Raw genomic sequence first — 26,729 nt, 5'->3', positions numbered from 1 at the left:
TTTTCCTCTTGCAAATCCTGTTTCACACTGGCACAAGCTGTGGGGCTGTTGCGTAGGAGAATTCATTTGCATCTTGGGCTCCTGTCTTACCGGAGCCGGCCCTCCTGGTCCATCCCAGGGGCTGTCTGCCCAGGGCATCCCTTCTTGCGATGTGTGCATGGCTGAGGCAGGATGGCAGGAGGAGAGCGGGCTGCAGTCAGTGCTTGATCTATTCGGGGCCGCCTTTGAGCCCCGCGGCTTTAGGGGCCAGGGGTTAACTACGCTTAAAACTTGGTTTCTGGGCTTTGGAGTCAGAGAACTGGGCTTGCATCTTGGCTCACTGTGTAGCCCTGGGCAGGTGACGTAGCCTCTGTCAGCTTCCTGTCCAGGGAGATGGAGGACACCTACTTCATATGATTGTTGGGAGGGCCAGGGAAGACAGTGCCTGTGAAGTTCCCAGCACACGGACAGGTGCAGGTGGCAGAGCAGAACGGTGCTGGCAATGTAGTGCCTGGATTCGCATTCTGACTCCACTCAAGCTTGGGCAAGTTACCTCTCTGTGCCTTAGTCTCCTCGTATATGTAAGGAGTAAAATGAGCGTCGTGCTTTATGGAACCGTTGTGAGGATTTAAGGAGATAGAAAGCACTTGGAACAGTGCCTGGCGCTCGGTCAGGGTGAGCATTTAGTCGTAGTCTGCCTGTCCGAGAAGAATGCATAAAGAATTGGTAATCATTTGGTACGCCTGCTGCCTTGGTATTTCTTAGCCTCAATATTTCAGTCCTCTCAGATCGCTGCCTCTTCCTTCAGCCCATCCCTGCCTGATTGCACTCCTTTCTCTGCCCTGCTAGCTTGACGGTGGTGGACTCTGACGGAGCAAGCAGCTCTACCACTGCAAGTTTGACGGTGAACAAAGCGGTGGATTACCCCCCTGTGGCCAATGCAGGCCCCAACCAAGTGATCACCCTGCCCCAAAACTCCATCACCCTCTTTGGGAACCAGAGCACTGATGACCATGGCATCACCAGCTATGAGTGGTCACTCAGCCCGAGCAGCAAGGGGAAAGTGGTGGAGATGCAGGTAGGAGGGAATGGCGTCCGTCTCTTCTTGCCCAGGAGAATTACAGCTGCTGGACTGGCTTGCCCTTATGAGCCTTATTTTTGCTCCCGTTTTAATGACCAAAGCCAATCGATACAGAACGCTGAACACTAGAATTAAAAAAAAAAAACACCTAGAAAATTTAAGGAGCCTTTAAGGAACACATTACCAAAACCTTTGTCTTCAATGTTTAGTATTAAAGGATGTGTTCTAGGATGATGCCAGAGAGCCAGACTACCCAAAGCCACAAGGGTACAGATTTTTTTTTTTTTTTTTTTGAGAGAGCGCACTCGTGTGTTTGGGGTACAGGGAGAGCAGGGAGGAGGGACAGAGGGAGAGAGGATCTCAGGCAGGCGTCAGCTCAGCTTGGAGCCTGACAGGGGCTGGATCCCATGACCCTGAGATCATGAAACAAGGTTGCAAATCTTAATGAGCTGTACTACAACTTGGAGTAGCCCAGTCGGCTCTCTGGACATACTTAGGAGACTAGACCTGCCACTGGGCACATGAGGTAAGTAAATAAAACTGAGTAGGGCCTGTGGCAAACCAGACAACATAACCCCTGACTGAAGTGGTCAGCTGCGCCTCAGTGAGTTGTTGCCACATGGAAATATGGTCCCGGTATTCCTAGAGGGGCCCAGCTTTACAAGAAAAAACAAATCTAGACCTGTATGTGAAAATTTCCAACTTTTGGGGCACGTGCCCGGCTCAGAGGAGCATGTGACTTTTTTGAGTTTGAGTGAGTTTGAGCCCCATGTTGGGTATAACAATTACTTAAAATCTTCAAAAAGAAAAAGAAAATTTCCAGCTTTTAAGATACTGCAGACCAAACAAAATGTCTGCACGCTGGATTCTGCCTAGAGGCTGTCAAGCTTTGTCCACTGTTCTAGAGGAAGTTCCTGCCTTGGAAGTTTGCCCTAAATTGTGTATAATGTTCCTTCTGACGCTCTGTGTTTCCAAATTGGAGGCCTGACTTAAAGCTCACATTTCACCTGGCTTTTGTTAGATATCCTGTTCGGTTTCTCTGCTGCTGCAGAATCTGCACAACCCGGCTGGTGACCGCACGGCATCGGCCGTTGTTGCCACGTGCTACTCAGGCAGCTGGGTTAAGATCACTGAGTGGCCTCAGCAGGAAGAACATGGTTTTAATAGTGTGTTATTTTATTCTACACTCCTGGCCTCCTTTCTGGCTTGGGTCATAAAGACTGAACTTGGTTCTCTCTGCATTTTCCTGTCCTCCTCTCCCTCGTGAGAACTCGGACTTTATTTGAAACTGCTGCTGTCAGGGAAGGTTGTCCCCTTGAAAGGGGAGCCCTTTACTTTTAACAGGATGTCCCACAGTGTCTGATGCCACACGCAGTAGCTCTAGAAAACTAGGTGCATCATTTAGGGTGGAGTAGGACTTGTGTGACATTGTGATTCTGGGAGTCTGCTTTCCCACTTGTCTGTATTTATACATGCAGGGGGTTAGAACCCCAACCCTGCAGCTCTCTGCCATGCAAGAAGGAGACTATACTTACCAGCTCACAGTGACGGACACCATTGGACAGCAGGCTACCGCCCAGGTGACTGTCATCGTGCAGCCTGGTAAGTTCTAGCCTTATTGTGCAGGCCCTTCTGCAGGCCGACCCCTTGTACTGTGCGGGACAAGAGGGTCTGGGTTCTGAGCTCTACGATGCTGGAGTGGGAGGTGGCAATCCACGGGCCACTGGCAACTGTGGTTGTCCATTTTGAGTGCTTGCTTCAGAGGTAGAGACAGGACTTCACAACCTCAGCTGTGGTCTTGCCCGTGGCTGGTTATTGGGCTTTCAAGGGGACATAGCAGATAGAGTTTCTGTTATCCCAAACCCTCCCATGGCCTTTAAGGGACAGCTTAAAGCCCACTTCCTCCAGAAGGCCCTACCTTATCACTCAGACCCTCTCTTCTGAACACCCAGAGCATCGAGTCTAAAATGTAGCACGGCATTACAACTTCATTACATTCCGCTGTATTCTTATAAAAAGGGTTCAGTCTTAATATTCTTCATTGTGCGCTCCCTGACCCACAGTCTCTGATAGTTTTGTGGGCTGAGAGGCAGAGTTCTCATGTCTTCCAGAACATATGTCCCTGTTAGTTCCTCTCCTTTCCCAGCTGAACCGCCTGCTTTTGACCTCGCTGTCTCTGTCTTCTAGAAAACAACAAGCCTCCACAGGCAGATGCAGGCCCAGATAAAGAGCTGACCCTTCCGGTGGACAGCACAACCCTAGATGGCAGCAAAAGCTCTGATGATCAGAAAATTATCTCCTATCTCTGGGAGAAAACACAGTGAGTATTGACGCAAAACCTCTACTGCTGCAACGTCTCCAGGCCTTTGAAAGCAAGGACTTACTTGTGTTTAAGAGTTCACTTGCTCTTGCTGGCTTATCCAAGGGGGATGACTGAGAAAGAAACATTAGCCGTCCTAAACTTCAACTCTAAGAAAATGACAGAAAATAATCGTTGTAAGAAAAAAAAAAAAACAATGCTTGCCGTCAGCTAGTCTCCAGTTAGTACTTTGTGGTCCTGGTACTTTTACAGGTACAATCCATCTGCCGAAATGCACAGTTTAATTACACTTGAGAGGCAGGATGGAAGGGGTAATGGAGCAGAAAAATACCGTTGCTCAAAATTAACTGGGTAAGGCTGGCAGTGGGGATGGGGCAGAAAAGCTATTACAGAGAATTGAAAATTCATCTGCACAATGAAAACATTGCTCTGGTATCATTTCCTTAAAGACACCATTTACGAATTATGTTAATGAGAGGCCAAAGGCACTAACCAAAATAATAATAATTAAACTGGAATTACCTAATCGAACCATTTCTGGTTCTCACAGTTTCTTTCAGCTTCTTTAAGCCATAACAAATGGAACTCAAATTGTATGCAGGATCCCACGGGAAGCAAAAGAATTCTAAGGAACAGTTAAAAGCATTCTTAGTTTCCAAAGGTACCAATGACAGGACAGACTGAACTCTTTGTTTTATTTTTGTTTTTGATGAGTGCATAGAAATGGGTGGCAAGGGGCTATAACTTGACTGTAGAAGTGACTTGACTTAACGATTGCTGAGTTGGATTTTAGAAATTCTTTTCCTTGGCTCTTATCTCTTGTGGATAACCAAGTCTTCCTCAGCCCAGTGTGTTTGAATTATAACTGTTGAAGACATAGCTGATAAATCTTCAGCTGAGTTTCACTAGTGCCTACAGCAGAACTGATGCTGAGAGTAGCTTCTTGGAAGAGATCTGCTTTGGAGGGATGACTGGGGCCAGAGATTGTAGATTTAAACAGCAAAACAAAGCAAAACCTGGGAGACTGCAGATTTCTCTTGTCATCCTATAATTTTAAGGAAAACTCTGGGGGCATTTTGCTCCTTGGAATGTGTAGAGCTATGCCTGGATGTTGGCACAGAGCTCACTCCCTGGCTGCAGGCTGCTGTGTGAGGCCCCAGGGGTGGAGGAAGGCTGCAGGGTGTCCGGGGTCCTCTGTACCACTGTCCAGGAGCTGCAGGGAGCTTGGCTTTAGAGCTGCTGAGATGAGGATGGTTTTGCTGAGAGTTCCTCTGCAGCCTTGGCCCATTTCCTTTCCTTGGCTTTTTAGTAGGAGGGAGTTTGGCGTGTGATTAAGAAACGCATCCTGCTCCTTTGCTGGCAAGAGCTGAACCAACTACTGGGCCAGAAATGCTTTTCAGAAACATCACTCTGAAATCATTCTTTTGATCAGAGACCTGCTCAGAAGCACTTTCTTCCCCTTACAAACTGGAACAGCAAAGAGTTTGAATGTTCTAGAAATTCATAGAAAGGATAAAGCCAGACATGTTTGAAAGCTGGTGAATGGAATTTTCTGATCGGCAGGGGAGCCTGTATTTTGGGGCGAAATGACGCTCTGTCCAAATGGAATATTTTTAAACATGCCCTCTCAAGGGCTGGGAAACAATAGTTCGTGTCTCGGCTGAGGCAGTAATTGTCTGCTCCTGCTGAGTCAGGGACAGGAGAATAGCCAACAGGTACAACTCCACCCTCTGGTTTCTGTCTTTGTCCAGGGGACCTGATGGCGTGCAGCTTGAGAATGCTAACAGCAGTGTCGCCACTGTGACGGGGCTCCAAGTAGGAACCTATGTGTTCACCTTGACTGTCAAAGATGAGAGAAACCTGCAAAGCCAAAGTTCTGTGAATGTCATTGTCAAAGAAGGTACCTTCCTGCCCTTGGGTTGGTGCAGTCTCTGGGTCAGATACCTGAGAAACTGGGCATCTCCTTTTTTGGCAGCAGAAATTGGCCAGAGATAAGGGGTGGCGGGGTAAACTGGGGAGAAGGGCAGCTGTTATGTGCTTCTAAAACAGCCTTTAGTTGGGAGTGAATGCAAGGTGAATTTTAACTTCTTGTCCCCCACCTTCCTTCTCAGTTGAATAGGGAAAGAATTTGTTTTTTTTTTCCTTTGCATTTTTATTTTGCCTCCACTGCTAAGCCCTGGGGTTTCTGTGGTTCTCTTGCTGGCTGCAGTGACACCTGCTGTCAGGCCTTAGAATGACTGTCATGCCCTTAGTTTCCTGTGGTCCTCTGTGAGCCTGTGGACGGGATGCCAGCATGAGGCAGGAGTCTGTGGGTTTGCTGAGGTTTGCAGGCCCAGACCGACGATGGCCCTGGGGGAGGGCTGTAAGAGGCACGAGGGTCACTCCTGCTAGGGTGTCCGTGCTCAGCTGCTAGAGACTGCACACCTGAGTAAACAAGGCTGCAGCTGGGGCCCAGAGGAAGAGAGGTCTTTTTTATTTTTTCCCCCTCTCTCTCTGTTAGAGTATTAAGGAATAAAAGAAGATGTTGAAAAAATAACATTTTTAGGTCATATTTTGAAGAGAATGTGTGCTATCAGCTACGTGAAATCTAAAGTGTAAGGCTTTTTAGCCCAGTTGGGGTCTCTGTATCTAGTCACCACATGCTTCCCGAGAAGACACATGGAACCCTTTCAGGGAAGCTGCTAGGAGGGCCCAGGAGAAGACTCAGCCCTCTCTGCTGGACGATGTCAGAAAAACATTTTGCTGGGCTGGGTTTTATTACCATGGAGAGAGGGGAACTGAAGCCTGGTCTTCACTGGGTCCTAACCCCCAATAGCTCATTGTTAAAAAAAACCCCGCTCTGCTGTTAGGTGCTGGCATGAATAGGTGCTTATGATAGCTTTCTCCGTTTCAGATACTTTCGATGTTAATTTCCCCCTAAGCATCATGAAGAAGCATTCTTTCTTTTCCAGAATGTTATTTCACTTATATCTCTCTGGTTAGAAATGAACAAACCGCCTGTAGCCAAGATAACTGGGAATGTAGTGATTACCCTGCCCACGGACACAGCAGAGCTGGATGGCTCCAAGTCGTCAGATGACAAGGGAATAGTCAGCTACCTCTGGACCCGAGATGAAGGGAGCCCAGCAGCAGGGGTAAGTGTCAGGAACCAGAGAGCTACACAGGGTCAATGTGATGAGATGGGGAGAGGAAACTGAGCCAAACATTCCAGGATCTGTTTCAACATGGGTGAGGGGTGGTCTCTTATGTCAAACCTGGATTGCCCTCTGAAATTCAGGGAACCCAAATGATTTGCCTAGCATTGCTCTGCAAGCTAGGATGCCCTAATTTTTTTTTTTTTTTTTTAAAGATTATTTATTTATTTATTTGACTGACAGAGATCACAAGTAGGCAGAGAGGCAGACAGAGAGAAAGGGGGAAGCAGGCTCCCCGCTGAGCAGAGAGCCTGATGCGGGGCTCGATCCCAAGAACCTAGGATCAGGACCTGAGCTGAACTGGATGCCCTAATCTTGCATCTGTGGGCTGCAAAGCTTTTATAAAGCAGGAGCTGCCCAGAGGGAGCTTAGTTATAACAAACAGCACCCAACCCCACAAAAGGAGTCTGTTTTGCCCTTTGGTGTAGCCAGTGTTGTTCAACCCCACAGGAGGTGCTAAATCACTCTGACCACCACCCAATCCTCTTTCTTTCGAACCTGGTTGAGGGCACCTACACATTTCACCTGCACGTGACTGATGCGAAGGGGGAGAGTGACATGGATCGGACTACCGTGGAGGTGAAGCCTGGTGAGTTCATTTAGCACTGGGACTGGCTGGGAGTGCTGGCCTAGCCCAGCAGGACCTCAGACCTGGGCCCCTTTCCCCCGGTAGGACAGAGACAGGTGGCAAAGCCAGCTTCTAAACGCCTGAGAAACCCTGAGCTGAAAAATCCTTGGACTCTGTTTCAACAGTACCCCTCCTCCCCACGCAGGATTATGGACCCCTGCTCCACCCCCTCATTTCCGATGGAGAAACGGAGACTCCCAGAGGGCAGGGCTTGCTCAGTGTCACACAACAGTTGTGTCAGAGCCAGGCCCTCATGTCCCTGGTCCAGCACTCCCTCCTGTCCCTGTGATGGATGAGAGAGGGCTCTGGGTGCTTCGGGAATCTGAGCACAGGAATAACTTGAGTCATGATGTCTCATCACCACCCAGCTGCAGAAAACAATTTATTTTTATAAGTTGAGCCTCAGGCTTTATCTGACAGCCCAGGGAAGGTAAAGTAACTGGTATCCTTTACATTTTTCAGATTTGCAGAAATAAAATTTCTTTCTTAAATAGAACCGTGTTTTTATTTTGCTTTGAGGCTGATTTGGTATTAGGGAAGGAGTGTGGGGTGGGGTAGAGCTTTATAAATTCCTGAGCATCTGATGAGAAGGTATTAACTTTCAATCTACTCTTTATTATATAGGCCAAGCTCATGTACAGATGTCTTAGATGGGAAGGGATCTTGGCGGATCTTCTAGTCCTTGTCCTGCCTCTATGAAGGACAACAGCCAAGACACGATAAAGTCTCTTCTGTGTTTCAAATCAGATCAAAAATAGTCTACTAATTATGTAAATGATACATCAGGACAGGCAAATGGTGCATCCAGTTATGGGAATAAGGTATTCTGAATAATCGCTTTTAAGTTCCAAGTGCAGAGCAGTCTCTAGGACACAATCAGAAATGAAGGATAGTGGTCTCCCAGTTCTAGAGTTACAAGAACATCGTGCTCTGATATTGCTCTAGGGAAGTCCTTGTCTCTTGACCACCCAGATTTTTTGTGTATTTACTGTCTTCAAACCTGTAGGGCTGATACAATTCCATTATCAGTAAGATTGTTGAGATGAACATTTTCCCTCTCATTGTTGTAGACAAAGCATAGCAAGTCATTGAAAACTAGATTGTGGAGAGATTGTAGATATCCCCCACTCAGCCTGGAGAGCTCAGCAAAGTCAACTGGGAAAAAGCTTTTATTATTATTATTATTAAAGATTTTATTTATTTGGGAGAGAGAGCGGGGGGAAGGGTAGAGGGCGAGAAACCTTTGTGCAGATTCCCCAGTGAGTGGGGAGCCTGATGCCTTTGTGACCTTGAGAGCATGACCTGAGCCAAACCAAGAGTCTGACGCTTAACCAACTGAGCCACCTCGGGCGCCCCAGGGCAGAAGCTTTTAGACCAGACCTCGAAGTGTTCTCTTCCGCACTCCCTTCACCAAACCTGTGGTCTCCCTGCTATGGCCCGATGCCCAGCTCACGTGTGGTAGTTGTCCGGATGGCATAGAGCTCTCCACGTCAGCCCTCGATTACATTACTGGCAGTTCAGTCTAGTCCCTTTCCACTTGCAGGAGGTCAGTTGCATTCCTGAATGCTCTCACTGCTTTCGCTCCTGTGCCAGAACGGATGCACAGTGGCAGGTCTGTGTTCACACTCCTCCTTCCAAAGCCATGACTGATTCACGTGCTTTCCAGATCCCAGGAAAAACCACCTGGTGGAGATCATCTTGGATGTCAACGTCAGTCAGCTAACTGAGAGGCTGAAAGGGATGTTCATCCGCCAGATTGGAGTCCTCCTGGGGGTGCTGGATTCCGACATCATTGTGCAAAAGATTCAGCCATACACAGAGCAGAGGTAGCTGGGAAATGGGGGTGTGTGTGTGTGTGAAAAGGCAAGACCAGGGGCCCCCTGGGCTTCCCAATTGAGCTGAGAAGTAGTGTGGGTAGATAGAGAAGGGTGGGCTCTCTGACCAAGAACTGCTCATGGTTTCCGTTCCTTGAATGAACTTGTCTCTTCTAGCACAGGTCACATACTCAGTATTAGATATTGTAGCAGGGTGTTAGGTACCAGGTCATAGTCTAGTAGGGAAGACAGTCAGAATAAGCATATAACATTAATACAGGGTGAATTTGACAGACTGAGGTATCACGGAGACACAGGCAAGGCCAATTAATTCTTTCAGAAGAGTAGGGGCAGGATTTTCCACCGAGCAAGCATAGAAAGACTCAGAGGAAATTCATAAAAGGGGAATAGCATGAGCCATGGTCCTGTGATATGAAAGTACCGAGTTTCCCCTGGAAGAAGTCCTTTGGTTCAGAGCACTTCCTAGGCCCCAGGACAAGGGGGGAGATGAGACCAGCTGTGCAGATGGGCAACAGTCACAAGCAAGCCAAGGAGTTTCGTTTTTATAAAAGTTTGGGAAGGCGGGGAGGACTCAAGTTTTATATGTGTGAAGTTTTTGTTTTGTTTTTGAAGCAAGAAAATTTGGGTTTTTGTTTTGTTTTAGGAAGACCAGTACTATGGAGGCTACACCAAAATAGGGAGAGACGCAGGGTTGGGGAGCCTAGAACTAGTCTAGTAAAAAGGTAATAAAACCTAAGTTAAGGTAGTGGCAATGGAATAACAGAAGAGGAGAAGAAATGAAAAGAAAACAAAGGTAAATCAGAAGGACTTGGGGATCCTTTGGGGATGAAGGTGAATGAAGCATCAAACCGAAGGCTTTAGGTTTACATGCCTGGATGGATAGTGGACACATTTACTGAAGTTAGGGATTCAGAAGGAATCAGTTTCAAAGAAAAGATCATGAGTTCAATTTTGACTGTTGCATTTTGGGTGTCTCATGGGTGATATGTAGAGATATTTCATCAGACAGTGGCAAGTATAGGTTGGAACTTGGGGTGGGAAAAAAAGCCAGAGGTAGGGAGTCACGGCACACAGGCAGGAATCAAAGCCATGAGGACAAATGAGTCACATTGGGGGAGTGTCCGGCGTGCCAGAGAACCCCAGTATTTAAGGAGGAGGCAAGGAAAGAAGAGCCAGCAAAGGAAACTGGGAACCAATAGTAGAGGCGGGAGGAAAAGCAGATGGGAGCAGTCTGCTGGCAGGTGGGGGCTGCCAAAGGGTTCAGATGCCACAGAGGAAGAGTATGATGAGGACATAAAACAGGCTTTTGGCTTTTTGATTGGGAGATCATTAGAAGTACAGTGAGAGGATTTTACTTCGATGTTGGGGACAGAAGGCAAATTCATGTCATGGTTGGAGGATACAGAGATGGTAAATAGGACGAGGCTGGAGCTGAAGAGAAGATGGGAGGTTGCAAGAACACCTTTCAAAGACAGGAGATACTCGAGCACTTTTATAGACTGAGGGAAGGTGCAGAGGAAACGTAGAAGGTAGAGGCTGCGGAGGTGGCTTCCAAAGGGGGCAGGTCTGGGGGCCCAGCTGTGGGCGGAGCAGCAGCAGCAGTCTCTCTGGAGGGGGGAGGAAGGGCGGGCAGCTGTGCTAGGACGGCTGGATTCTGAAGCACACAGGTTGGTGTCTGACAGCATTGGTACCAGTGTGCTGGGTTTTGTCTCTGAAACTGGAGGCAAGGCCATCTGCTTTGAGGAGGTGAGAAGGAGGTGGGTAGCCTGAGGAAAATGGTAAAGGTTGGGAACAGGAGTTCCAGAAAAGGGTTTTGGCTCTGAGCGGTATTGAGGTCTCAGGCAAAGTTAGAGACAGGAGATGAGAGTGGTGGTTCCCAACTCCAGCTACATGACAGAACACCTGGAGGTGGTTGTTGTTGTTGTTTTTTAAATTTTTATTTATTTTTTAAATTTCTTTTCAGTGTTCCAGAATTCATTGTTTATGCACCACACCCAGTGCTCCATGCAATCCGTGCCCTCCACAATACCCACCACCAGGCTCACCCAACCTCCCTCCCCCCGCCCCTCCAGAATGCTCAAATTGTTTTTCAGAGTCCACAGTCTTGCATGGTTTGTCTCCCCACACAGGGAGTTTTTACCGAATATGCCATTAGCTGTGCCTCACCCCCCAAGATGAGGATTCAGTTGGTCCGGAGTGAGGTCTGGGCACCTGAAACCTCAGAGCTCTCTACATGCACACAGTTGGGGCTCACTGGATCAGAGCGTGATGACTAGGGCTTTCTCTTTAAGCTCTGCTGGCTGCCTGAGAGTAAGAACAGGGCGAGTGGCTGCTTAGATTGACCGGAGCTGGTGGGGATCAGGGCAGACGCAATGCTGATTCTTGAGCAGGTGTGCTGCTGGAAGTGTCCCAAAAGGGTTTGCTGGCACACTTACCCTCACTGCATCTGGACGAGGATGCAGGGTCACAGTGGTTCTGGGTTTCTGGCTTGGACTGATTGGCCTAGTTGAGGAATTCAGGAGGAGGATGGGCGTGCAGGGAATCTACCACAGTGGGAAAGAGCACAGGGCTGACACCAGACAAACCTGTCAGTGTCAGCTCTGGGATGATGAACAAGGCACTTCCCCTCTCTGAACCTGGTGTGCCCTTGTAAAAATGCGAGTCCCCTTTCATAGGGTTGTTACTGAGAATTAAATAAGAGGATGTTTATACAGTCCCTACCACACAGAGAGTGCTCAGTTGGTGCTTATTTTAAGTTTGAGACCTGTTGGATTGGAAGTGCCTGAGAGAGAGATGGGGTGGGTATTCTAGCAAGCTTTTGTAGATGTGGTCAGTCAAGAGAGACAAGGAGAGAAGAGGTGAAGGTTTGAGGGTTACTGGTATAGAGAGAGGAATTGAAATTGTCAGCATGGATTAGGTAACTGGGAGAAAATAATGAGAAGTGAACCACAGATCCTTTATGGCAAAGGTTTGTTTTTAGATTCTGGAATTTATAATACCCCACTGTTCATCTCGCCGCACAGCAAACTTACAGAAAGTCTTTTATGACAGTGCTTCCCAACAGGTTATGTCGTACCAACACAGGAAGCAATGCCATGTGTGGGGCACTTTGGGTTAAATCGATGAGGCTGCTTTACCGGAAGGAACTGATCCGGGGCCTCCAGGTCCCAGCAGCCACCCTGTGTGCCAAGGGGATCGCTTTCTTGGATGCACTTACAACCCAGTGTGACCCACTGATTACAAAGGTTTGGCTGTGAAAGTGCTGTGGAGTCATGGGCTCCCTGAAATGAAGACCGAGGCATAGAGAACAGACTTTGTGCCCACATAAATGTGAGGTCAAACATGGTCTGCCTTGGACAGAAACTGACAGAAAAGCAAACAGATTCTGGACATGGGGTAGCATAGTCTTGCACCAACCACACCACTGTGTCGGGTCTTTCTTGTTGCTATTGTAGTAATGATCATTTGACTGTTCTGATCCATGGATTATGCCCTTTTTAAAAAGAATTTATTTATTTGAGAGAGCACAAGCAGGGAGCCTGATGCAGGGCTCGATCCCAAGACCCCGGAATCATGACCTTAGCTGAAGGCAGACGCTTAACCGACTGAGCCACACAGGTGCTCCCATGGATAATGCTTTGATGCTGTCCGACAGCAGACATTTTTCAGGGCACTGTGGTCTGTCTTACAGGTAACCTAGACATAAACACACACACAGAGATTAAGACACACACAGCCCCACACTACAGTCTCAGCTGTTTTAAAGGCTGGCAGCAGACACGTAGTAACCAAACAAATCCCCGTTTTCCTGACCTCCAGTGACTGGTTTGGAATAAGTCCTCTTGTGAGCTGGGACAGCTTAGGGCATTGCTGAAAGCACAAGTTTTGGAGTCAGACATCTCAACATTGGGATTTGGCTCTGCCATGATTAACTCTGTGATCCTTGCAAGTTACTTAACCCTTCCGAGCCCCACACTGTCCTCTGTGAAATGGAGAGGACACGGAGAGCAGCTTAGCCTAGTGTCCAGCACAGCGTGCGGTGCTCTGTAGCGAATGTAGCTGCCCCTGCTGGGCACGGCTTCCGCTCACTCACATTTTCGCGTGTCTCTGCAGCACCAAGATGGTATTTTTTGTTCAAAACGAGCCTCCTCACCAGATCTTCAAAGGCCATGAAGTGGCAGCGATGCTCAAGAGTGAGCTGCGGAAGCAAAAGGCAGACTTCCTGATATTCAGAGCTCTGGAAATCAATACTGTCAGTGAGTAATCATGGGCAGCTGGGAAGAAGAGCCTACCCAGAGCCCACAGCTCCCCGCAGCCCTGCTGTCCCCAGGCTTCGTCTCCTGTTTTCGAGGAGCACGGAAACAGTCACTTTGCTCCACCAGCAGTGTCCTGAAAGCGTCCCGACTCGGTGCAGGGGTTCTTCACCTGGGTTCCATGGGCCCGTGAGACAGTGGTCAGAGTAGTGGGCTGGGAGCTTGAATGAGAAAAAATGACGTCTTTATTTTCACCCACCTCTAACTGAAATCTATTACTTCCTGCTATTGTGAAGGTAGGCAAAAACCCCAGTAGTATTAACTGAACCTGTGACTTTTAAGGCAGTAGAAATCACAGGTAATTTCATAGCACATTACATGACGAAACGTCATTTTTACTCATCATTACTTCAAAATTATGGCAGTTCTTAGACCCACTGCTAGATCTGGTTACTTAATGTTTTCATAAAGACACACATATATTACTACATTCTTAAATATTTCAAAAATGTGCAATATCATTGCTTTCCTTCATAATACTGTATATTTTATTTTGGCATTAATGTGATGCACAGAAGGGGTCTGTGGGCGCTGAGAGATTAAGAACTTCCCACAGGGAGCGGCAGCAAAGCAGGACAGCTGGACTGTGCCAGTGGCCTTGCTCCCTACTGCTGCCTGATCTGCCTGTGACCATCACCGTGGCCGGGTAGCGTGTGCATGCCGGCAGAGGCCCCCAGGCAGGGGCACCGCAGTTCCATCCTCATGTGCGCTGGCAGCCGTTGGGCCAGCCCTGACTCCTGTCCCCCCGTCCCCTTTCCCGCTGCTTTCAGCGTGCCAGTTGAACTGTTCTGACCATGGCCACTGTGATTCGTTCACCAAACGCTGTATCTGCGACCCTTTCTGGATGGAGAACTTCATCAAGGTGCAGCTGAGGGATGGAGACAGCAACTGTGGTGAGTCTTCTGCTCGGCAACGTGCCAGTGGCTTTGGCGCTGAACGTAGTTCTGAGTTGAGCAGGTGGGTGGTGGTGTTTCCGAGGCAGATGAGCAAGCGAGGAGAACTCTGTGTATGTTCTGTTTGCAGAGGACTTTTACTTCCTTCCTCCACGCTGCTCCAGGTTAGAGCAGGATTCTGCAGCAGGCTTGTATGAAGAACCAGGCTTAAGTCCGACCGAGTGCAAACTGCAGCCTAGGTTGGATCAGCTGCACGGCCTCCTTTTTGGAGTGCCTCTGTGCGGCAGCCCAGTGGGAGCCCTCAGATTTCTGCATGCCCCCGCCCCCTGAGAAAGCTCCTTACAGCCTGCCCCTCTGCCCCACGGGCTCAGCAGGGACAGTGCAGGGGGTTGAAAGCTTCGGCTGCTGCCTACAGCTGCGAGGTCTCCCCTGTGCTGGGCTGCTGTGGGGCTGCCTTGTCTGCAGAGCCAAGCCACCTGCTGAGGCCGGGGCACCCCAGGCCGCCCTCCTGGCCTCTGTCTTCACAGCCCTCTCCATTTTGTTTGTCTTGGCAGAGTGGAGCGTGTTGTATGTTATCATTGCTTCCTTTGTCATTGTTGTTGCCCTGGGAATCCTGTCCTGGACGGTGATCTGTTGTTGTAAGAGGTAAGATGGAGTCTCTTCGGAAATTCATTAAAGCTTCTAACTGTATATTCATTAGGGAGGTATCTGGCATCTTCCACACGGAAGACACTGAGTCTTGGCATCCCTTGTTTCCTGTCATGGCCTGAGGCAGGTGCAAAAAAGCTTTCATCACCCTCTCCCACTCCTGAGGACCGGGGCGCACTCCCTCAGCCAAGTGGCTGTCACTGTACCGATTTGCAGCCTGGGAAGTGTGGCCATGACCAGGTGGGAGCAGGAGGGCCCATCTGTGCGCCTGGCTCACCTCTCTAGGGCTGTGTTTCTACTCCACACCTGCCTCAACACATGAGTTCTCAATTCTTTTGCCCTTCTTTCTAGTTGGGATTCATGTGTCTACGTGTTTCCACAGATTTGTGGACTTCGGTTAGTCATGATTCAACTAGAATCTTGGAATCTTCTTATCTAGTCTTATGGTATTTAGGGAATGTTTATTAGATGTTTTTCATTATTAATAAGTATGATTTCTGCATTATTTGTGCCAAGTACCAGGATAATATTTTGGGTGTTTTTTTTTTTTTTTTTAATGCATATAACCCCCTTTTCTCATCTCACAGCTAAGGAAATGTAGGCTCAGGAAAATGGCCTCACCTGTCCATGGACACACAGTTAATTAGTAGCAGAGCTGAGATTTAACCTGCAATTTAACTGCACGTAAAACAAAGTGAAAACAATTTTTAAAAATTACCATTAATAGCTTGGTTTAATGCTTTCCTCCACGCTCTACCCCTCAAGTGTCAGTTTCTTGTTCTCTTGATTAATAGGGAGACACGGAGCATGTCTGACTTCATGTTGCTTCCCTTCCCTTGCGGCTGTGACCTACAGCTTAGGCACCTGTGCTGAGCCCTGCACATGGGCATACCAATCACTAACATTTACAAAACTGCTTTTTTACCTGAAACCGACCTACCTACCTACCTACCTCGAGAAGATAAGTACATATAGAAATGTTTGTGCTGTGTTTAAGATTCACAGGCAGATTCCTACAGAGATCAACTGACCAAGGACAAAGTTTCACAGCCTTCTTGGATGTCTGCAGATATCAGTCACTTCTTGACTCCAGCCTCCTCTCACTCCCCCCTTTACATAAAATTAGCTCAGATCTCACACTGGGGAAAATGGTTCTATGGGATAGGAATCCACCATCTCCTCATTTTGTTGGCTTTCTGAGTCTAGTTGCTTTTCTTGCCCCACGTGTCTTTCCCTTAGGCTGTCATGTGGGGAGCGTGGCGAGCTTGTACTCCGTTACGGCTATGTTTTTAACCAATCTCTACTTCCTTGCACTGTGCAGTGGTGACTCCTTGGTCAGACAGTCATAGTTCCCTTCCGTTCCCGGAATTGGTGAGGAGTATGTGAAGAACCAGTCACAGCTGTCACCTTCCCTCAGCTGGGAAGCACGGGAAAAAACAGTCTTCCTGTTAGGCAGCTCGCAGGGGACAGGGCGCTCTCTGTAATCTGGCCGTCACCTGAGCTACCTGTCTCACGCAGAACCCCCTTCTTTTTTTTTTTTTTTAAAGATTTTATTTATTTATTTGACAGAGAGAAATCACAAGTAGATGGAGAGGCAGGCAGAGAGAGAGAGAGGGGGAAGCAGGCTTCCTGCTGAGCAGAGAGCCCGATGCGGGACTCGATCCCAGGACCCTGAGATCATGACCTGAGCCGAAGGCAGCGGCTTAACCCACTGAGCCACCCAGGCGCCCCCAGAACCCCCTTCTTGAGCAGCGGTGGGGGATTGTGTTTTTCAGGCAGAAAGGAAAACCCAAAAGGAAAAGCAAGTACAAGATCCTGGATGCCACAGATCAAGAGAGTCTGGAACTGAAGCCAACCTCCCGAGCAGGTAGTGGCCCTTGGGGTTAGGGGTGGGCCCTCTAGATTCGTGCACTCTCCCAGTGAAGAGCACCGTCATTAATTCCCTCCTAAATCTGTCGCTAACAGCTGTTCGTTCTGGAAAAGCGTTTTGTCTATTGCTTGATGAAGGTGGAGGGCTGACCTGGCACCACCCTGGCAGAAGCCGTGTGCTGGATGAGCTCTGAGCTGGGGCCGCTTCTCAGGATTGCTTCACTTTGCTGAGGGACTCAGCCTCTTGCTCTTGTTGGCCAGTTCATTTGCCTCAGGGTTCCCTCCTGGCTTTCAGCTTCTCAAGCTGCCTCCAGTAGTCAGGCCTAGGGACCTGGGTCTCTTAGCCCTTAACTAGTCTGTCCTATCTGGGCAGACAATAAGGTGGGACAGCTCTCCAGATGTCCTCCTCCGTGGGCCTTCCTCTCCCATCTTCCTCTAGCCAGTATTTGGCAGACGCACAGGCTCTGCTGCTGTCCTGCAGCAGGCGGGAGGGCAGCTTGCCTGCTGGCTCCGGTGTGCGGGGGCCCATCTGTCCGGTGCCTCCCACCCAAGAATCACCAACTGCGCCAGCTTTGAGGTGGCTTCGGTGAGGGTGTGGGCAGGGGCGCCCTTCCTTGGCCTGGTGTCGTCGGCAAGGTTTCCGTGCACCGAGGCCCTGGTAGGCATCGAGTATCTGTGGGCTTCTAGAGCTATTCCTAAACACTTGGCAAGCAGAACCGTTCTTAGACAAAGTATGAAACAGCACTCATAGTCAAAGCTTTGTATTAGGAGAGGCGGAAGGGGAGTACAAAGCGTTCTAAGACACAAGCTCTGCCCTCGGCATTCCAGGCTACAGAGGGAGCAAAGGCACATCAGAAGAAAACAAATGCTCTGAGGTGGTCTGGGCCTGCACCTGGGCAGCTGGATTCGGGAAGTCTGTGGGGTGGCACCTGGAGGAGGTGTGGGGCTCCTTAGGCAGGAGAGGGGTCTGGGGGTAAAAACATGCACAGTCCACCCTAAACATAGCAGCCAAGGTTGTTTTCACATGACTCCCAAAGTTTCTCCACCCCTTGAAATCCTTCAGTGGCTGACTCTGGGTCTGGCCGACGTGGCCTTGGGTGACCTTTCATCTGTTTGCTTCTCTGAGATCTTCCTCCTTGTTGACCTCTCTCTTCCTCAGCGAGTTCTGCTGGTTCATATTTCTGTCCAGAAAGCTCCTTCTCATCCCTCCCTTAACCTGCTCACATTGTGCTCATCTCTCTGCCACGTGTCTGTTTTGGCATTTCTCTCCCTGTATTATACTAGTTATGTGCGTGTCCCCTTACCAGTCAGTGAAATCGTTGAGGGCAGGGACTGTGTCTTACTCCTTAGTGCACGTGGATTGAGACCACTGTGTGCCAGGCCCTCTGCCAGACACTGGGGACGTTACGGTGAGCTCACCACAGACTGCTCCTGTGCAGCTTCTCCCAGACAGACACGAAACACATGGACTCACAACTGTACAGAATGTGGTAATAAAAGGTCTTCACAGGAACATAAAGAACGCTTGAACTGAGACTCAAGGGAGGAGTAGGCGTTAGCCACACAAGGACTCTGAGAAAGAGCAGTCCAGGCAAAGGAGCAGAGTTGGTAAAGGCCCAGCTGGTGGAAGGAGCGGAGGGCATCTGACGAAGGAGAAGGGGACCTACTGGACATGGCGAGCACAGGGTCAGTGCTGCGCAGGTGAGCAGGGACCTGGCTATGTGCTCCCTCTGAGAGCAATAGGGAGCCCCAGGCAACTTTTTAAGGAGGTATATGATCTGTTTGACTTCTGTCTTTAAAAACCCTGACTGCTATGTGAGGGAACTGGAGAGGCAAGAATGGGTAAAAGGATTCGATAGAATGTCCTAATGGTGGCGAGGTGATGACATAAGGAGAGGCCCAGAGATTCCAGGTGCCTTTGCAAGGAAGATGGGATGCAGTTCGGAGTGTGCTGGCGAAGGGGTATGGGAGAAAAGCAGACATGCAGTCTGGTCCCTGAGCTGCTGTTTTGAGAACGTGTGGACGGGGTGGTACTGGAGAAGAGTAGTGGTTAGTTAGGACCCTTGTGAATGGGGCTGAGGAAATGAGGCTGAAAGACTGACAAAGACCAAAGTGTAAAAGCACTGAAAATCAGCCAAAGGAGGTAAGAATTCTGATGGTAATGAGAAGTGTCATCTTGAACGTGCTGGCTTAGGAAAATCAGTCTAGTGGACGCCAGCAGGGAGATTTTTGCAGTGGTCTAAGAGGGAGGTGACGATGGCTCAACCAGCATGGGGTCAAGAGGATGGAGGAACAGGAAAGATCAGGGCTGACTTCTGACCTGAGGGACAGAGAATGACTCCATAGACAGAATTAAGGCATTGGAGCAGTGATAGCTTGGGTAAGAAAAGATGAATTTAGTTGAACTCAGTAGAATGGTTGAACTGCCAAGCATCAATGTAGGAATCTTCTAGATACTCATGAGGGTCAACAAAAAAGTGGGTCACATCCCTTCTGGGGAGGATACTGAGGGACAAAAGTGGAGTCCAGAACTGAAGAGCCCGAGAAGGATCATCAGTGAGGGAGGGGGGCATCATTAGGGAATGGTCAGGAGTGTCTGCTGCTACAGAAGACAGAATGTTTCCACGATCACTAAAGAAGTTTCTGGTCCTCTAAAGAGCTGGAGGTAGGATGGGGACTGGCAGCAGAAGACAAATGCAGATTGTTCAGGCAGGGAGTACGTGGTGAGGAAATAGACTGTGACTATTGAGAAGTCCTTTACGAATGGAGCAGTAAGTTGTGGAGAAGCAGAGTGGGGCTGGAGGGCAAGGCTGCAGGCAGAAATGAAGATAGAGGTGAGGCTCCAGAGGAGGAGAGAGGGAGTGGGGGGAAAGGAGAGGGTGCGGGATACAGGGAGTTGCTTTGGCAAGACAGCGTGGAGGGAAAGGCTGGGGGAGGGCATGAGACAGTGCTGCATTGGAGGGGCAACATGCAAAGGAGGCAGATGTCTAGTGAAAAGGGGTTGTGGCAAGGGAAAGCCCCACGGTGGCCAGTTGCATCTGGGTCACCAGGGTGAAACCAGAGGACCGCCAGGAGGGCCCTTCTCTGCAGAAAGTGTGTAGCTGAGGCAGCAGTGAGAGTCCCTGGGCATTTAGGCTTATGCAGCTGACCAGGCTGAAGCCCTGCTCTCATCCTAGACTTGGCCCATGAGTGGGTGCAACCCAGAGTAGAGCCACTAGCAGGACAGGGAGAATGGGATTCAGGCCTGTCAGCATAAGGCTTAGAATGGGAGTTCTTCAGCCCGAAGCGTGGGTTGAGCAGGCCATTTGGTGTGTGGAGGTAAGCGGGCATTGACCCTGTCTGGCGGGACCCAGGCTGAGCTTGGACGAGGGGTCTTTGGGGAGCTGTAGCGCCAAAGGCCACCAGGCAGGGCCTGAGGGATGACCACCCTCAGAAGACCTGGTTTACATTCAGCAACTGTGGTTCTGGGGTTTGTTTCGCTACTTTATTGACTTTTCAAAGCTTTCTATTGAGCATATTAGATTGAACCATATAAAATTACGGGTATTTGACTCTCTGACTTTTAAAAATGGTGGTTTTTTTGTTTTTGTTTTGTTCTTTTTTGTGGTTCAGTCTAACGTACAGAAGATCGTAAGGACAGCTTGATGGGTTTCGATAAGTGAACATACCCATATAATCCACCCCCTTTCTTTCCAGACATGCGTTTCCCCTGCCAACTTCCTTCTGCCATCTTGGAGTGGTTTACATAAATGGAGTCACTGCATTTGGCCCCTTCCACTCACCATTACATTTACGACGTTCACATGTTGTTGGTAGAGCACGAGTCTATTCTTTCCCTGCTGTGTCGTTTCCCCTGTGTGAATGTCTTTGGTGGGTATATGGTCGTCAGGCAACTGAATTCTTTCCGTTTTTGGCTGTTATGAGGAGTGCCGCTGCAAACGCTCTGGTCCGTGCCCAGCTTGTACTGTTTAGTGGGGGAAATCGCTCAGTTCTCCAGGCAGAGCGGGAGTTCGTGTGGGCAGGTTCGTGTGAGTGCCGTCTACTGTGGAGCCAGGCGCGGGTTCCTGTCCTCAGCAGCCGTGAGGGGAGGAGGGCTCGGAACCAGCTTTGAGAGAGGGAAGCTTCATGTGGGTCCTTGGAGGGGCCTGCTTCCACAGGACAGAAGGAGAAGGATATTTCAGCTGCAGGGGCAGAGCTGGGGTTTGGGGGACCTTGACTCTTATGTTTGCCAGTCCTCCACCACACTGGAGCGGCTCAGGGTGCTGGTGTCAGCCTTATGTCATTCTGCCCAGAATGAAGTGAAAATATTCTGAGAATCCTGAGAAACACTCCCTTCGGAGTTTCGGGGGATCTGGGTGGGCCCAGGGGAAAGGGAGAGTGATTGTTGGATATGGGGGGTTCAAACACACCTCACCTGTCTGGTCCCCTTTTTAAGAAAGGAGGTAGTTTAGGTCCAGGGTGGGTGGTGTGGGGCCAGAAGCACTGCCACGCTGGGTCCTCGCCCTGGGCATGTCCTGCTCCTTGTGCTGCTGGCTCTGCCTGCCTCTGGCTTTTTCTGGCACAGCTTCTGCAGCCTCAGGGATGACACAGAATGAAGGTGACTCCAATGGTTTGCAGAATCTCAAGCATCTTTTCTGACCTCGGGTGTTCCTTATGGGTCCTTGTTTGTGCGTTCGGATGAACTGATGGCTTGGGACTGTGTCTGGGAGCCCTGGTACTCCGGTCAGGCGCTCCCAGTAGGAGCGACCTCTCGGAGGCAGGGGCCTGTTCTCCCTGCTCTCCGCCTCCCATACGCACGCCATGGAGCCGGAGCAAACCCCTCTGGGGCATGAGGCTGTATCCTTCCTCAGTGTGGAGAACTCGGGCAGGCCCTTTGCCATCCATGCTGAGCCAGGACACGGTGAAAAGTTCCTCCTCTAGAGCTAACCTCTTGTTGTGTTTTCCTGCCTCCTGTGGGAATTCCATCCTGTTCATGAGGTGAGATGATAAAACATTCCACATTTCAACGAGGAGAACACTGTTGGGTGGCAGTAAGCGGAGCTAACAGATACTGGAGGTCAGGAACCCACACTGCGCCCCAGGTCTGTTGGTCCCATCTACTGTGTGACTTTCCTGAAGGAACTGCTCCAGCTAATTAGGACTGGGACAAGGACTCAGGGAGCCCCTCACAGCCTGGACAGACAGCGGGGACGTTCCCTGTCCCTCTGCTTCTCTTCAGGCTGGGAGAAGGGTACAAGGGCCTGGCTAAAGCCGAGGAAGGTGTGTGCTTCTGACCCTGGATTCGGTTTCTTGCAGGCAGCAAACAGAAAGGCCCAATGCTGAGCAGCAGCCTGATGCGCTCTGAGTCGGAGCTGGACAGCGATGATGCCATCTTCACGTGGCCAGACCGAGAGAAGGGCAAACTCCTGCATGGTCAGAATGGCTCTGTGCCCAATGGGCAGACCCCACTCAAGGCCAGGAGCCCACGGGAGGAAATCTTGTAGCCACCTGGTCTGCTTCCTCAGGGGTGGGCAGTGCCAGGGTCCAGAGCATTGCCGGGCTGGTCCTCAGACCTCCCACGTGTGGGCAGCTGTTCTTCCAGCGTCTGCTGGTCACTCCACCCTAATCCCCTCCACCAGAGCTGCTGGTACTTGAATCCAGAGACATTCTCCAGGAACCCTGAATGAAGCTGTGAACGAAGAGGTTTCCTCTTTAAACCCTTCTGGTAGCCCCACCTCCACCCCAACCTCCTCACCTCAGGGCCTCCTTTCTCGCAAACCCCTCCCCTGCTCCAAGGGCCATCCAGGCAGCTCCCAGCCTCCTCTCCTGCTCCCTGCCCGGAGTGTTGCTGCTCCCAGGGTGCCTGCACAGGGAGGCCGGGCTGTGCCCCCAACACCTGGCTGTAGAACCAAGCATTCCCAGCCTCCAGCTCCCAGGCCTGCCTGTGGGCATGTTCTTTGTTTCCTTCTTTGGGACAGAACGCACCCCTTTGCTAGGTCCGGAGGAAGTGGTAACCCCGTCCTCACCACTGATGCCGGTGTCCGGCCGAGATTCCGGGAGGACTGTTTCAGGAATGGGGAGGGACCCCTCTGGCTGCACTGTTGTGTCAGACAGGGGGCGGGCCACAGACGTGTCCCTTCCTCCTGACCAGCGCTTCAGGGCTCAGGCCCCCCCCACCCTGAGCCAGCAGGAGACAGTCACATGCTGACTGGAAGGTGACGGCATGAGTGCATGTGTGTGACTGCCCCACCGCGGGTCCTCTGTGTCCACCGACGTCTTCTCCGTGTGTCCCTTGCATGTGTGTGTCAGAATGTGCGCGCATCAGCTCCTCATAGGGCTCTCGGCTACCTGCAAGGCAACCTTGACCTGGACAGACTTTTAGCTCCTTGGAACAGAGACTTCCTGAACCCCTCGGGCCCTGTCACCGGTTCCTCAGCCATGTTCTGAGTGTTGAGGAACGGGAGCTTCGGGGGAGTGACTTTTTGGAAAGAAACTTAGTTTACACTACTGTCTGTTGTGAGATGATTAAACATGCTATTTAATTGTATGTGTGCCTGCCAGGTGTGCTGCGTCGCTGACCTGTACCATGGGTCCAGTCATCTGCGCATCCCGGTGATGCAGTGGCTTCCAGGAGGCAGGCTGCAGGCCTGGCATCATCAGTGCGTATGGCCGATGGTGCTGGAATTCTGCCTCAGCTGCTGCTGGCTGGGCGGAGGAGTGCACGCTCCTGGCCCCCTGCCGGCTAGCTGCTCCTCTCTAGCTCTCCGGGAGGCAGGCTTTCTGTCCTCTTCTCCGTACCTTCTGTTAACACAAAAATGATTCATTCCCCCACCCTCTTGGCCAAGCAGGGGATTCAAAGTGTTGTGATGCACAGAGTGTAGATTTGAGATTGCTGGGCCCCTGCACTTCCCTTTAGGATTTCCAAAGCAGTAAGGGCAGCCTCGTGCCCCTGGAACACTGCAATGTTCGTGGAGCAGCCTGCACAGCATGGGGGCTGGGGAGGAGGATTGGTGTACAGTTTTGGGACTCCCAGGGAAGGGAGGAGAGGGGACAGTGGCATTCATACTGTACCCAAAGCCCTGTGTATAAAAACCCACTGGGGGTGGGCAGTATTGGCTCTGTTTTTCCAGATTCAGAAACTGAGGCATAGCAAGAAGTAACTCAGTCCACATACAATAAATGACAGAATTGGAACTCGGGCCCTGCAGAGTCTATTTGGTCTCCATCAAAATTCCCTGGGAGGCTTGACACTGTGGGGCCCCAACTGCAGAATTTCTGACTGAGAAGGTCTGCGGTAGAAGAGAATGTGCCTTTCTACCAGGTTCCCAAGGGATTCTCTGCTGCTGGTCCAGGGACCACACTTGAGAGAACCAGTGGGTCTAAAGGCACAATATATAGTGCAGCATCAACAGAGGCAACAAGTGTCCCATCCTGAAGGTGGTCGGAGGTCATCGGAGAAGCCAAAGCTCAAACTGCTCCAGGCTGGGTGTATGGGCTTCCTCAGTTGTGCAGGTCAGGCTACACGGGAGGAGGCAGAGGGGCAGGTGACCAGGACCTGGGGAGCTGAGTGTGACAGAAAAGCTGTAAAGAATTCAGGAAGGAACTACAGGATCTGACCACTTACTGGCTTTGTAGACTTTTCCTGTTCTGGCAGGTGAGTATCATTTCTATATCTAACTAACCTCAGCCACAGCTCACTGAGGATATGCCTCCGTCTCAGAGCTGAATAAATAAAAAGGGCAAAATCCAGGAACTGATGCTGCTATCCTCCATTTGCCTCCAGCTCAGGAGCACTGAAATACCCTTTCAGCATTACAAAAGCACCCATGTCCTCTTACTCATTGTCCTGTTGCTAGTCCCCAGCACAGTGGCTGGTCCACACTTCACAGTGGAACACAGAGGGTGGGTGAGACGTGGTTCCTCAAAGGGAAATGGCAGCCGAACAAGGGAAAAGAAGGCAGATCTCATCACTGCTGATCTGAGCTGACACCTGAGAAGGACACAACCCACTAAGTTCCTAGTAATATTACTTAGGGAGTAGAATAAAGAGAAGGAATTAAAATATGAACAGTAACAAAAAATGGGCTGGGGATCAAGTAATGACTGAAATTAAAGTAAGCTAAGATCCTTCCATAGTAGGACAGTAAAAAATGATGATTAGCTTTAGAGTTTAAGTCATGTATTCATGTTTTAAGTATTGAGAAAGCCACTGGGAACTAGAATATGTAACATCTACACCAGACAAGGGGAGAAAAACAAATTAAGAATACATCAATCAGGGGTGCCTGGGTGGCTCAGTGGGTTAAAGCCTCTGCCTTCGGCTCAGGTCATGATCCCAGGGTCCTGGGATCGAGCCCCGCATCGGGCTCTCTGCTCAGCAGGGAGCCTGCTTCCTCCTCTCTCTCTGCCTGCCTCTCTGCCTGCTTGTGATCTCTGTCTGTCAAATAAATAAATAAAATCTTAAAAAAAAAAAAAAAGAATACATCAATCAATGAAACTAAATACAGGAAAGAAGGGGGAAAAAGCATTAAAAATGTGACACTTAAATGGGCAAAAGCTATCAAACTGGGTATTAAAACCACCACCACCATCACTTCCAAACAGAAGTTAATAGATTGAATATATTTGTAAAACTATGTAAGAGAGACACCTAAAATATAACTGAAAGACTGTGTGTTTGTGTGTGTGTGTGTGTGAGAGAGAGAGAGAGAGAGATAGTAAGCTATACTACGGGTTTTGGCTCCTATTAAGACAACGAAGTGGCTCCCTTCCCCAGAATCTACCAAAAATCCCTCCCAAATCCTGTAAAAACCCATAGGAGACTGAAAGTCATCATAAACTGGGAAGTAGGGCATCAGTGACAGTGACATTGTCTGCCTTTGCTGTACATGGGATCGTCAGTCACATACGTCCCTGCTGTCAGTGGGACACTATTAGGGCAGCCCAAGAGCTCTGCTGGGATGAAAAAGGATGGGCTTGTGATGCCTGGAAGGCTCAGCTGGTGATCCCAGGGTCCTGGGATGGAGTCCTGCATTGGGCTCCTTGCTCGGTGAGGAGCCTGCTGCTTCCCCTGCTTGTGGTCCCTTCTATCTCTGACAAATAAAATCTTGAAAAGAAAGGGATGGGCTAGGCTACTCTTGGGATTAAAAAACCTTCTCCAAAGCCCCAGGGCTGGTAGATGACAGCTGGGAAGTTGCTGCTTCTTCCTAAGGATCTGAAGGTAAAGCTTTGAACACCTACTGGAGGGAGTGGTCAACAGTGACTATGAGGTATCCGGAGGTCATTACTTTCCCCTGCTTAAGCTGGCTTGGACAGGATAGACCTGGCCCCTGGCCCTGGCCTTTCATCAGTAAATGTCACCAGACAGGAACTGGTGCTGTGAAGGAACATGACAAGCTTATAGGTCAAAGTAACCAGATGCTGCCTGAGGAGTAAAATCCTTAGCCCCCAAAGACAGCAAACTAAACATACACACTGGCAAGGAACTGAAAATAAAGCAAAATAAATGTAGAGGGAAATATTAGCCATATGAAACAGGAATAAGAACCACACTGGAGGGGCGCCTGGGTGGCTCAGTGGGTTAAAGCCTCTGCCTTCGGCTCAGGTCCAGGGTCCTGGGATCACCACTGGCTCTCTGCACAGCAGGGGCAGAGTAGTAGTGCCAACATCTGAGTAAATGGGAGTCCTTGAAGAAAGGGGGAAAAGTGCAAGAGGAAATATCTGAAGATATGACAAACTGACCATAATTAACAATGAAAGAATTCATGGATGAAAAGGTAGGGAAATGTACAAACAGAAACACTATAGTAAAAGATATTTAAGACCATCTAAGAAAAGCAAAAACTCTAAAAGATCCCAAGAGAAATGGCAGATCAATTACAAAGAGAAAAGAACCAGACTGACATCAGGTCTCTTAACAGTATCCTTAAGTGAGAGACAAAGAATCACATTTCCAAAAAGCTAAAGGAAAAGAAACTTTGAACTCAAAAT

The 26,729-nt window shown here is 49.6% G+C and overlaps 2 protein-coding genes across 7 annotated transcripts in view; one reads left to right on the top strand and one right to left on the bottom strand.

Annotated features, from left to right (window-relative positions):
* Positions 1-23,286, top strand: part of KIAA0319L (KIAA0319 like) — a 90,977-nt gene extending 67,691 nt beyond the window's left edge. For 5 of the 6 annotated variants that reach the window (XM_059134859.1, XM_059134860.1, XM_059134858.1 and 2 more), the window contains 12 exons: positions 829-1,057; positions 2,539-2,662; positions 3,248-3,380; positions 5,132-5,280; positions 6,363-6,514; positions 7,025-7,163; positions 8,869-9,028; positions 13,151-13,293; positions 14,121-14,243; positions 14,798-14,888; positions 16,667-16,758; positions 22,056-23,286. In XM_059134859.1, coding sequence (XP_058990842.1) covers positions 829-1,057; positions 2,539-2,662; positions 3,248-3,380; positions 5,132-5,280; positions 6,363-6,514; positions 7,025-7,163; positions 8,869-9,028; positions 13,151-13,293; positions 14,121-14,243; positions 14,798-14,888; positions 16,667-16,758; positions 22,056-22,243 — 1,723 coding nt within the window. In that variant the 3' untranslated portion in view covers positions 22,244-23,286. Of the gene's footprint in view, positions 1-828; positions 1,058-2,538; positions 2,663-3,247; positions 3,381-5,131; positions 5,281-6,362; positions 6,515-7,024; positions 7,164-7,347; positions 7,667-8,868; positions 9,029-13,150; positions 13,294-14,120; positions 14,244-14,797; positions 14,889-16,666; positions 16,759-22,055 lie in introns of those variants that run through there. The other variant, XM_059134863.1, reaches the window with a different exon arrangement.
* Positions 23,287-23,342: 56 nt separating this feature from the next.
* The window catches only part of ZMYM4 (zinc finger MYM-type containing 4), a 165,916-nt gene continuing 162,529 nt past the window's right edge, over positions 23,343-26,729 (bottom strand). Inside the window, exon 32 of the transcript XR_009344962.1 lies at positions 23,343-23,540. The gene's annotated coding sequence lies outside the window, so the exon portion shown is untranslated. The remainder of the gene's footprint in view (positions 23,541-26,729) is intronic.

This window comes from Mustela lutreola, chromosome 10, assembly GCF_030435805.1.
Source record: "Mustela lutreola isolate mMusLut2 chromosome 10, mMusLut2.pri, whole genome shotgun sequence".
NCBI lineage: Eukaryota > Metazoa > Chordata > Mammalia > Carnivora > Mustelidae > Mustela > Mustela lutreola.
The sequence above is the reverse complement of the archived record's forward strand: the minus strand, read 5'-3'. Positions and strand labels throughout refer to the sequence as shown.